Here is a 12,152-nt window from a genome sequence, read left to right as displayed (position 1 = left end):
ATGATTAATTTGAGTAGATTAATTTGTTTATGTTGAACGATAGTTACATTGCTAAGTAGACTTGGATGATACCTGTAAATTTAATGTTAAAGGAGTGATTAGAGTAATGTGATTATAAGTTTATTAGCAGGGTTGTAGACCAAGGTTTAGTTATGAGATAAAGCGTTAAATGTATACTTGAATGATTTATTAGTAGGGTAAATTATGTTGTGTGAGGTTCGTTATAGAATAATATGATATGTATCTTAGTTGGTGAAACCGTTGCAATACAGTTGAGTAGTAATGGTATAATGTGAATGATTATGATAACTGGTGACGACTTCCGAACTTGGTTCGGAATCGACACGTGATGTTGTTTTGCAGGAATCTTCAGTTAATCTCGTAATTCCGACCGTGTACCCAACCTTACTTGACCAAGTATGAGTGTCTACTAGACCGAGTGGACCTCATTCGATCTAGTTAGGAAGCTATGACGTCGAGGATGTGGGACTTTCCTACGGACGTTCGACCGAATAGCGCCTACTCGATCGAATAGAGGGCACTCGATCGAGTACCCAACATACTCGATCGGGTAAGCTACAGTACCCGGATGTTTGTGGAATTCTTATACCCTCTTTCCATCCATCTTTCTTTTATTCTACCTCATTAATAAACCCTAATACCTCCATATCTCTATTCTTGCTCTCAAATCTTGTGTTGTGGTGATTTATTTGGTGATTTCCCTTGCTTATAATTGTTCTTTTACTTCCTATTTGATTAAGGTATGAATTTCCTTCCTATTTTAATGCTTTTTATCAATTAGAAACAATTAGGATGATAGAAAAAAAAATCTGAAAATTCGATTTGAATGTGAGAAAATTTGGTTGTAATTGTTGTAATATGATCTAGATGCTTCCCTTTCATGATTATTGTTGTTTATAATACAAAAGTCAAATAGAAATTGCATATATTGGTGACCGAAATTTCTAGGGTTTGGTAAATTAAAGTGGTTTTTGGTTGTCTTTTACATGTTCAAGGATGAAATTTGAGTAATGTATGTTGTATATATCATGTGGGAAGTTGATTTTTGTGATTTTCACCTCAAAATTTGCCTTAAAACTCCGTCTTAAAAGTGCCCCAAACTGAAATTCATCACATGTAATCGGAAATTTGAGTTGTACATGAATGTATTTTGAAGACCTAAGTCCTAAAAGTTGTAGTGGTTGAGTTAATTCATGTTAATTATGTTAAATTTTCACAGATGTGGAGACCGTCTGAACTTTAAGAATTTGAATTTTACAAGTAATTTGGGAATTGTTGGTGATAGTGTGTACTTCGATGATTCTTTCATGATTAAATATGTGTACATTGTATGTTTTGGTGCATATGTGTTGTTGTATTTAAATGGTATGTTGAAACAGATGCCGAGACTAAATCTAGGGACCAGACAAAGTAAGAGGGGTAGGGCTGCCCAGCCCGAAGTTGGGGAAGGGAGTGGACCGGTGGTACCAGCTGTACCAGAGTACCCGTCTGTAGTCTTTGTAGACTACGCACAACGGGATAGGTTTGTAGCCTTACAGTCCCGTAAGATGAGACCAACCCGTTGTGTGGATACGACTCTTTTGGAGGACCTGGGTGTTGAGACGGATGTCCGTCATATCTTCGAGACTTTGGGATTCACCGGGCTATACCGTTTACGGAAGCATTCATATTCTTTTCTGACCCTTGAGTTCATGAGCTCGTTTAAATACGAGCCGGCTGAGCAGACTGTGCAGTTCCGTCTTATAAACACCAGTTTTGTTTTGACCATGGACCTTTTTGCCTCTCACCTTGGCTTGGCTAAGCCTCCCAAGGGATCCCTTCGTGACATACCGTCTGAGTGTGGAGTTTGTCGCCTTATGCCCTGTATCACCGGGAAATCAGCTCCCACCGCTAGCAACATGTTGATAAATGATGTGCAACATGTCACCTTGAGGATCTTTCTCCGTGCCGTGTCTCCTTTACGAGAGGTCTTATATGAGTAAGTTAAACTCCCACGAGTTGTTGCTTCTGATGGCTTACCTTAACCCTGAGCGGACTGAAAAAGTGACCTTCAATGCCCCCGTTATAGTATGTGCCAATCTTGCTTTGTTGGCCTCCTATAGCACTAGGTTTCTGAGTTGTGGTGCTATCGCCACCCGTTTAGCTGAAAAGCTAACTTCTTTTGAGGCTTCCTCGGAGTACACCCCTCTAGCCACCCCGATACCTACCATGGACAGAGATTACTTCCTCGACCTGAAATGGTTGAGAACTTTGGAGGATGGTAGTTTAGCATGGAGGGTGTGAGGAATGGGTTGGATGAAGATACCAGCTCCTGAGCACCTCCCACCGACATAGCCTTTAACTGCGGCAGTGGTAGCTGTCGATTCGGATAAGGAGGAGACTGAGGCGCGTCCTGCGAGGCAGATGTACTTCATCGACTCGGAGATTCTCCGAGTCATGCCTGAGCCGAGGAAGGGGGAGAATGTGAGAGCTGAGGAGGATCGCCCTAGGATAAGGAGAGGGCCACGCAGAGTGCGGGAGAGGATGGCTGAGACACAGCCACAGCCGGCAGCACGACCACAACACCCATTTCCTTGTTACCCTTACCTTGATACCCCAGCGACATGTGACAGCTACCTGGCAGAGAGAGTGTTCTCTACCTTGACGCTCCGGAACATGCACGAGATGGCATATACTCTGGGTATTGGGACCGAAGGACCGCATCCGGTTTGGTGGAGGGGAATCGGAGACTACAGCGGGGTTTTCCACTCCTACGGGGTGGATGCGTCCACATGGGGTGCACCTCAGTCTTATCCTTACAGCGGTTTGACCCCATGGCACGTGAGTCCAGAGGTTGGAGCAGGAGATGATGCGGGTCTTGGGACTTCAGGAGCTGGCACTTCAGGTGGTGACGGAGCCGAGGATGAGGTCATGGATGAGCAGCAGCAGCAGGAGTGATACTCCTTTCTTTCTCTTTTGATTATGGTTGTTGGTTGTGATGGATATTAGTTTATTTCATTTCGTACTTATTATGTTCGGTTTGTATTGGTGGCCATAAGGCCGTGCCTTTTCCTAGACTTGTTTTGCGGGATTTACGGTCGGGTTATCATCCCGACTCGCGGTTATGCGATCGTATATATATATATATATATATATATATATATATATATATATATATATATATATATATATATATATATATATATATATATATATTGTGTTGTGTTAGGGAACTTGTGGAGTAGCATTTGACATGTGTTTACTCGACCGAGTGGCCCTCACTCGATCAAGTAGCTGAAGGTGTGCCAGTTAAAAAGGTATTCTGATCTCGGGCTACTCGATCGAGTAGCTAAGATACTCGATCAAGTAGGGCTAGCTCGATCGAGTGCCTAACCCACTCGATCGAGTAGCACTGTTACATGCACTTTTTCGAAAATAAAATTGTTTGAATGTTTCTATTTTTACATATTTCGATAGTTATAATGCTTATTAAAGGATAGTAACATGTTTGGGTTGACTTATTACTTATAAATGACAAATTGTAGGAGTAGATGTGACAGAAAAGTTCCTTTTATTGCATTCTTTTTATTTTATCAACATCTACAAGAGAGCATAACTTATTTATTATCGAAAAGACTTGTTACTTATTTCACAGAATTTCCATCACTACATTATATACAATTGATATATGCATGTCTTTTATGGTTCTTGATAATTATTCTCGTAAGGTAGTATATATACATCTATATAAGACTATGTTAGTCGTGAGCAGTGAGTAATGTCGACAAGGTGCATTATGTGTTAGGAAATTGTTTGATGGTGAACTTTAGGGACGAAGTTCCTTTTTAGAGAGGAAGAGTAATGTCGCAGAATAAAAAGGCTGATATTATAATAATTTTGTTGTTTGTTGGTAATGTTTTCTATTGTCTCTGTTATATTTCTAGCATGAAGTTATAATTGTTTAATTGTTTGATGAGTAATTTGTATGTTTAAGTAAAAAGTTGAGTAAGTTACCATGAGAAGGTAGTCATAAAAGAAGATAAGTATGTCAAGAACAGTAGCGGAGTTGCGCGACTATGAATCATGTATTGTGTGAATCTGTAATAGGATCGTTGTGTGACACGTTTTGTGTTGGTAGTTGTTGACTAGTGAAAGTATAGTTTTGTAGTTGCGTGTTTGAAGAGTTCGGCGTAGTAGTATAATCGTCAGTCGAGATAGTCGTGTTGGTACATGTTGCATGTTGGACAGTTGATGATGATGACATGGGGGGGGGGGGATAATGCCTCTAGAGAGTAGTGGACCTGTGTCGGGAGAACGGTGACGTCGACCTTAGGTTCTTGTTGTGTGGTTTGGGGGGAGGATGAGTCGAACTTCGAGGACGAAGTTCTTTTTAAGGGGGGAAGACTGTAATATCCGTCCTTTTAGGGACTCGTTGACCAACTTTGACCAACCTTTGGGGCAGGTGATAACCTTTAGGAATGCGTGCAAGAGTGCCTTGTGTCTTTTTTAACCTTAGGAGTGTGTGGTACTCGATAGAGAAGAGGCTACTCGATCGAGTAGCTTGGGTACTCGATCGAGTAGGGGCTACTCGATCGAGTAAGTGGGTTACTCGATGGAGTAGCGTCTTTTCAGCGAATTTATAATCGTGTTTTGTTAAAACCGCAAACCATTTCCGCCTCCTTCCTTCAGATCTATATGTCTCCTTTCTCCTTTCCCTTCACCATAACTTCTTCCATGGGAGCTTTTGAGGATGTTAGTGCCTTGGGGATGCATTGCTTGAGTCGGGTAGCGGTCTTAATGCCGATCTAGGATGCGTAGGTATGTCTTCGTCATCATCTTTGTCTTTGTTGTTCCTTGTAGGGCTGTATTGGTAGTAATAGGCTTGTATGCTGTTTGTATAGGGATTGCTTGCTTGGTTGATATCGTATGGTTGATCGAGGAATCGCTGCTTTTGGTTAAAGGTAGGTTCGCCTACTCAGTTTCTGTTGGTTGTCTAGTGTGTCGGTTGTCGTATTGTTGTTGTGACCGTGTGGCTGAGTATACGTGGTAATCGGTTGGTGTACACTATTTTGTTGATTGTTGTTGTATTGCAGCTGTCTGTGATTGATTGTCTCTGGTTCTCGAGGTGCGTCCTCGGCTGAGTGGAGTCACTTGCGGGAGTGGCTTCACGCCCTAGTTTCGCCCTCCGTGGAACCCGCCCCGGGAGGGGATGTGCACATTAATAGGACAGGGTCATCGCTCGGTATGATGAGCGGGGCTTAGGTGGGAACGGCTGCGGTCCCCCACTGGCAGGGCTGGTCCAGTGGACAGTCGGTGACGGAGATTGATTGGAGTGGTTGTGATTGTGTGTGTGTTTGGTTGTGTTTGTAGTATGTTTGTACTGATTGTTGTGTCATGCCTCAGTTACTGACCGTGTATGGTTTGTCTTGTTTGTTTTGTTGTGTCTGCCGTGATCCCTTATGGTGAGCAGTCCGTCTTAGCAGGTGTTGTCTTGGATCGTAGCTGGAGTCCTGGCAGGGATGAGTCTTCACGGGTAATGGCAGTAGTAGTATATAGCTTCACGAGTTGTATCTTTCCCTTTTAGTAGTCTGGTTGTAACACTTGTAAAACAACTGTAATTGTTCTTTTATCGACTTTTGATGATTACTTACCTCGGGTCACCGAGATGGTGATGCCCCTATATGCTAAGGAAGGTCTGGTTAAGGCTCCTCGGTATATGAAGGTGTCACAGAAAGGCAGTCGGCTTCATCATTCAAGGTCTCGCCATCATTCAAGGTCTCGGCGTGTACACTGCTACTCTCGGAATCCATGGAATCCATAGGGACAACATGGGAGCGTACCGGAGCACAATCCATATTCATTACCAATCCGATTTCAGGAGCTTGGGGAGAAAAAACACACCTTTTTCCTACGTGAACCTCAATGTCATCCAACGTATCTACTACAACTCGCTTGCCATTGTGCTTATTTTCGAGAGCCTGCACAACTTCTTCCAGTTCTCGAATAATGTCTTTGTTATGAGGTTCAACCACTTGTGCTTCCTTCAAAGTAACACTGGCCTCCGAAAGCCTATTCAAATATCTAAGAGCCACAACTTTATGGAAAAAGGCCTTGGCATTTTTTAGAAAGAAGGTTAAAACCATAGTACAGAAGATTAGTGCTCCGTCAAAAGCTTGAATTTTGTCGGAACAAGCAGTTAAATTCAGACACAAAAAAACGGCTGAGGATAAATGATTGAATTTAAATCGAGATCAAAATTATCCTTAATGGCCACACCCAACTGTCGGCAGGCCTGATCATAGAAATCACCTGCCAAAGCAAACTGATGTCCTCGAAAAAGGCTATTTCCAAATTATTTAAGAGCATGAATTTTTGAAAAAGGGGAACCATCTAACTGTGTAAGAATACTCTACAAATCAGCATCAACACCTACCAACTTTTCACTACCAAAAACATAAGCGAAGTACTCAAGAAAATCGACACCAGAAACTGAAGACATGATTTGAAAAGACTAGGAAGCTAGACAACAGGGAAACTCAGCAAACCGAGGAATTGGAAGAAGAGATTTAGACAACAAGAAGAGAAAAACAACTACTATGACCGGCTCAATCCCACGACACCGACGCAAACCGACACCTCCGCCAAACAATCAACCATGGATACAAACTCTAAAGAAACATGACATCACTAAAGGAAAGGCACCGACAAACCCAATCGGAATCGATTCAACCGCAACCAAAACAAGGCGAACAAACCCAAATCCAAGTTGTCCCTCAGAAAGAAAAATCAAACTGAAAGAAAGAGTAGTCGAAACTACTAATTGGAAATCAAAATTCTTAATAAAAACTTGAAGCTTGACCTTAAAAGTGGGTAAATTGTCCTAAAACGGGACACAAACACCGACGATAAAGTTACAATACCTATGAAAATAAAGTTGTAGGGAGCAATTGGCGCAAAAAACTGAGCCAATCACAACTGATAACCGAAGCGTAGGCCGCCGATAGGAGAAAAGGCGAAGAACCTGGTTGCGAACAAAAGGACTACATGTCGGAGCAAATTTCACCCAATCCAGTGCATTTTGATTTAATTAAGAAAGGAGGAAACCTGGTGGGTCAAAGGAGAACTAGAGCAAATGAAACCATGGTCGATGATTTGGAATCGCCAGAGATCAGCCTCAGGATGGCCTCATCTCCGGCGGCACCGGAGGTGCGTAGGAAGGGTCAGGGGATGGGCGGTGGTAGTAGAGAAAAGAAAACTTAAGAAGGAAGAAACTAGAGAGAAGGAAGAGAAAGTCGGTTTCTCTCCCTTTGTGGCGAGTTTGGTGTAGTACCAAACAAACTGCCAATGTTTGGAAACGCCTTCCTGGAAAAAAAATTAAGTGAGTTTGTTTGGGAAAATGAAGAGGAGGAAAAGATGACCTTATATGATGGATTATATTCGGATTACTTAAAGGATAGAGTAATTTAAGCAGGTCACTTATACGATGGATTATTATTATGAAATAACCCTTTTAAGTAAACATTTTTTTTTTTGATTAACAAGTCCACCATTGTTCAAAAGGATTTTGAGACAATGTGATAGTAAATTAAAAAACAAAGCTAGGTTTAAATTCTAACTAGGGCAAAAGCATCAATTTTTTGGAAAAAAAAAGGTCACTCATATTATGTGCTCAGTATATGTTTTCCCAAAAAGCTCGCCCAGGTCATGATCTGGCCGGCCTGTACTAACATATTATTGCGTAAGTTAACTGCTACTCTCTCCGTCCCAGTTAATAGTTTACAGTTGCATTATTTCCCCTTAACAAAATTAAGCTTGTGTAAATCACTCACTGAGACACATGGATTATAAGTTAACATGCAGCTAATCTGTTAGCAGTGCCTGAATTTAAGATTATTGTTAGTCTAACAAGTGATTTACTTAATTTTGACGTAACATGTTTAGAATGCATGATTCAATATAGAGGAAGAAATTAGGTGACGATAAGTTAGAGCAGCAAAGTACAGGAATTTGGAAAGCATATATAGGTAGCTGTATTGACGTTTTAGTAGCCCAGTTCATCCCAATAGTTTGTACTTCCTTCATTCAACTCCACTCTACCATAATGCAAATTGCACAAATATTAAGGTAACAATAAACAAGTAATAAAAGTACAAATGGTTGTGTAAAAGTTGTTTTATTTTAATTGGGTGGAGTTTGATTTTAATTCGTAGTGGAGTAAGAGTGGCAAAAATTGTAAATATGAGGTTTTCATTAGGATAAATGGGTCATTTTACATTATTGTTTAGGAAAGCGGTAGAGTGGAGTTAAATGGATGAAAAAGGAAATATGGTAGAGTGGAGTTGAATGAAGGAAGTATCTAACAACATGTGTCGAATTAATTATGTAATTGACGAATTATATGTTTTTTTTTTTTTTTGGTGAAAGGTTAGTAATTTCCATTAAGCACATAAACAAGCAATTGCACACTACCATATTTAATATTACACTTCATGAAACTTAAATTAGTCTATCAATATTTAATTGACTTAATCCAAGCTTCATCACTACATTTTTGAATACATTTGAGCCAAAAAATAGAACGAATTCTAAGCATGCTACCAATCTGTTTAATGACAACATCCGGTTGTTCAAGCAAACATTCAAGCCTAGCTTTGTTCCTTTGATGCCAAAGAGCATAATATAAGGCTTGAATCCAAGCAATAACGACCTTTTTCTTCACTTGTGCCCAAGGTTTGGACTGAATCCACATCAACATGTTAACAGCAGGCATTCTGATATTCAATTTACGACTTAGCAACTTTACCAGCTTCTGAGTGTAGGGGCACTGGACAAAAAGGTAAGTATGAGATTCAATACCAGTGCCACAGATGCAGCAAGCAAGATTTGCAGTAACCCCAATATGCATCAGTTTATCTTTAAGCAACAAAGCATCTCGAGCAATCAACGAGTTGATGAAGATATGCTTAAGAATGCACCAAGAGTTCCAAATAATTTTATCCCAAGTAACAACAAGCTGTGTTTTCCCGATCCAATGAAAGCCACTGGTAGTAGTGTACCTTGAGGGAGCAGGCAACCACTGACCAGCACCATAAAAACCACCTGCAAACTTGTCTCTAACTCTACAAATGACTTTCAAGCTCTAAGAAGTATCAGTTTTGGGTATATAAGTTGCCCAGGGCACACCTTTCATATAGATATGGTGCACCCACTTAACCCATAAACTATCAGGATTACTATAAATCCAGGAGGACAACTTACAGAGTGCAGTTAAATTCCAGGCATAACTGTCCCTTATATTCACTAGAGGGGATCTAAGATATTCTATGGATCCATCCCACATGTAATTTCTACACAAGGCATCAATTCTCCTCAAAACTCCTTGAGGAAGAACAAAGATAGTAGCCCAATAAGTATATAAAGAAGTCAAAACTGAGTTCACCAGAGTTAGTCTACTAGAATAAGAAAGTTTATTAGCAGCAAACCCCCTAATTCTCTCAGTGACTTTCTCAATCAAGCCAGAACAATGCTTAATACTCAACCTGCCAGCAGAAATGGGCACTCCCAGATACTTGAAAGGCAAGGTCCCTTCACTGAAGCCTGAGACTTGTAAGATATAAATCTTTATAGAAGGAGGAAAGCCATTAAAATAGATATTAGATTTCATAGTGTTCATTTGCAGCCCAATAGCAATAGAGAAGGTGGCAAAGGCTCTGAGTAAAACCATTATAGATTTTGTATCCCCCTTATTGAATAAAAAAAGATCATCAGCAAACATAAGGTGGGTAAGACCAAGTTGACTGCACAAAGGGTGAAATTTAAATGACATATTAGTAGTTACATGAGTGAGGATCCTACTTAAGTATTCCATTGTGATTGTAAAAAGCAGTGGGGAAATAGGGTCCCCTTGTCTCAGACCTTTTGCTCCTTTGCAATATCCAAAGTTCTCTCCATTTAACACCAAAGATTAATATGTAGTCCTCACACAGACCATGATGAGCTTAATGATTTTTTTAGGAAAATGTAAAGCTCTCAACATTTGCTCCAAAAACTACCATTGAACTGAATCATAAGCTTTTTTCAGATCAATTTTCATTATACATCTAGGGAAAATTGTATTTCTATTGTAAAGCCTGACCAGATCTTCACAAATTAGGATGTTTTCTACAATACTTCTCCCTTTAATAAACCCTCCTTGAGACTTATTAATAAGATCAGGCAGCACAACAGAAACTCTAGTGCACAAGATCTTAGAAATGGCCTTATATAACACATTACAACAAGAAATATGCCTAAATTGAGTAACATTCTGGGGCAAATCCACTTTAGGAATCAAACTAATAAAAGTATGATTGACCTGCTGCAATAACCAGTGTGAAAGAAATTCATAATGGCATTGCATACATCATCTCCAACAATATGCTAGAAATCTTTGAAGAAAGCACTAGAAAAACCATCAGGACCAGAGGCCTTGTGGTTAGGAATTGAAAAAATAGCTTCCTTAATTTCAGCCTTGGTAACAGGAGAAAGTAATACCTCACAATGATAAGGAGTACACATTGGTCCCAGTTGAACAAGAGAGTGACTCACAGGTGTAGTATCAGCAGCTGTTCCAAGAAGTTCCTCATAGTAGTGTAAAAAGGCAGCCTGGATTTGATTAGCATCAGTATGAGCAATACCTTGGTGATCCTCAATAAGAAAAACCTTATTTTTGGCACTTCTCACTTTCAAAATACTATGAAAATATCTTATATTGTTGTCACCTTGATTAACCCAAGTGGCTTTAGTTTTTTGAACAAAGAAGATATAACAGGCAGACTGCAAATCTCTGTAGACACCAGCAACCTCTTTTTCCTTGCTGATCAAAGAAGCATAAGTAGGAGCCAGCTTTAGCTGATTCTGTATAGCATCTAAGGCTTTCCAAGCATGAGCAGCACTATTCTCAATATCTACAAAGAGCTGCTTATTGAGATCTTTGAGTGGTTTTTTGAGTGACTTAAGCTTCATAACAACTCTAAACATCTTAGTACCAGACCAATAGATGTTCCAGTGAGATTGAATACATGGTATAAACTCAGGAACTTGACTCCGCATATTATAGTATTTAAAGCTTCTCCTTCCTTTCATATGAGAAGTAGCATCTTGAACCACACATGGAGTATGGTCAAAGAGACCTTCATTATAAAAATGAGCATAGGAGGTGCCTCTAGCTTAGATCCAGTCACTATTGATTAAGACTCTATCTAACCTAGAGTAGATTCTGGTTTGAGGGTCTTGTTTATTGTTCCAGGTGTAGAAAGATCCACCAGCAAGACTATCAAAAAGTTGGCAATGATCAATGCATTCTTGAAAATCATTCATTTCTTCCTCAGTTGTTTGTCTACCCAATCTCTCTGCAGGACTTAAGACACAGTTGAAATCCCCACAAAGCATTCAAGGCCCCTGAAGGGTGTTAGAGATACCATTCAGAGTATTCCAAAGATCCTTACTCTCACCAGTGTCATTAAATGCATAGACCATAGTATAATAAAAGTGGAATTTAGTACTAATCTCAACAATTTCCATATGAATAAGTAGGGCAGTGTACTGCATAAACTGAACTTGAAAAACAGTGGGATTCCACAACACCCAAACTCTACCTCTAGGATGGCAGGAAGTATTAGTAGACAAGGACCAACCATCACACATATTTAGTCTTACAGAATTTAGAGACAAAAGTTTTACCTTTGTCTCAAGGAGACCAAATAAACCCACCTGATGAGAATGTAAGAACCATTTGACTTGTTTTTGCTTAGCTGGGTTATTTAGTCCCCTAATGTTCCAAAATCCAAGGTTATGCATTACTCTCAGAAGGGAGTAACACACTACCACTTGTACCAACCCCAACCCTAGGTGACACACTAGGCAAGGTAGTGCCAATACACAGCTTAGGTGTAGCATCATTAAGAGCATCCTGAAAAGTATATTGGCTAAGGGTGGATTGAGATTTCCCTGCTCTGATTATCTCTTGCCTGCTAAAAGTAATTGGAGGCCTGGCATGAGTGTTAACCTGGGTGTAAGTGCCATTTTTGGATCAGGTAATCTGAAGCTTGTGCTGAATCTCCTCAGGTGTTGTCACAGAAGGAGTATTAGGCACCAGGACAATAGGGGAAACT

The 12,152-nt window shown here is 40.2% G+C and overlaps 1 protein-coding gene across 1 annotated transcript; it reads right to left on the bottom strand.

The window, feature by feature from the left end:
• Positions 1-10,419: 10,419 nt before the first annotated feature.
• On the bottom strand, positions 10,420-11,685 carry LOC141629878 (uncharacterized). The gene is made up of 3 exons (XM_074442801.1): positions 11,460-11,685; positions 11,246-11,311; positions 10,420-11,138 (listed from the first exon to the last, which is right to left on the bottom strand). The coding sequence occupies exons 1-3, from the start codon at positions 11,683-11,685 to the stop codon at positions 10,420-10,422; spliced, it is 1,011 nt and encodes a 336-aa protein (XP_074298902.1).
• Between the last annotated feature and the right edge of the window lie 467 nt (positions 11,686-12,152).

The sequence above is a fragment of the Silene latifolia genome, chromosome Y, assembly GCF_048544455.1.
Source record: "Silene latifolia isolate original U9 population chromosome Y, ASM4854445v1, whole genome shotgun sequence".
In the NCBI taxonomy this organism is placed as follows: domain Eukaryota; kingdom Viridiplantae; phylum Streptophyta; class Magnoliopsida; order Caryophyllales; family Caryophyllaceae; genus Silene; species Silene latifolia.
The sequence above is the reverse complement of the archived record's forward strand: the minus strand, read 5'-3'. Positions and strand labels throughout refer to the sequence as shown.

Bases quoted from the DNA above. Each gene is read 5' to 3' on its own strand.
- LOC141629878 (XM_074442801.1), bottom strand. From the start codon at position 11,685: ATGTGTGATGGTTGGTCCTTGTCTACTAATACTTCCTGCCATCCTAGA. The intron at 11,312-11,459 runs GTATCTCTAACA...ACTTTTTGATAG, and splicing joins TCTTTGGAATACTCTGAATG to TCTTGCTGGTGGATCTTTCT. The intron at 11,139-11,245 runs GTTAGATAGAGT...GTGTGGTTCAAG, and splicing joins CAAACCAGAATCTACTCTAG to ATGCTACTTCTCATATGAAA.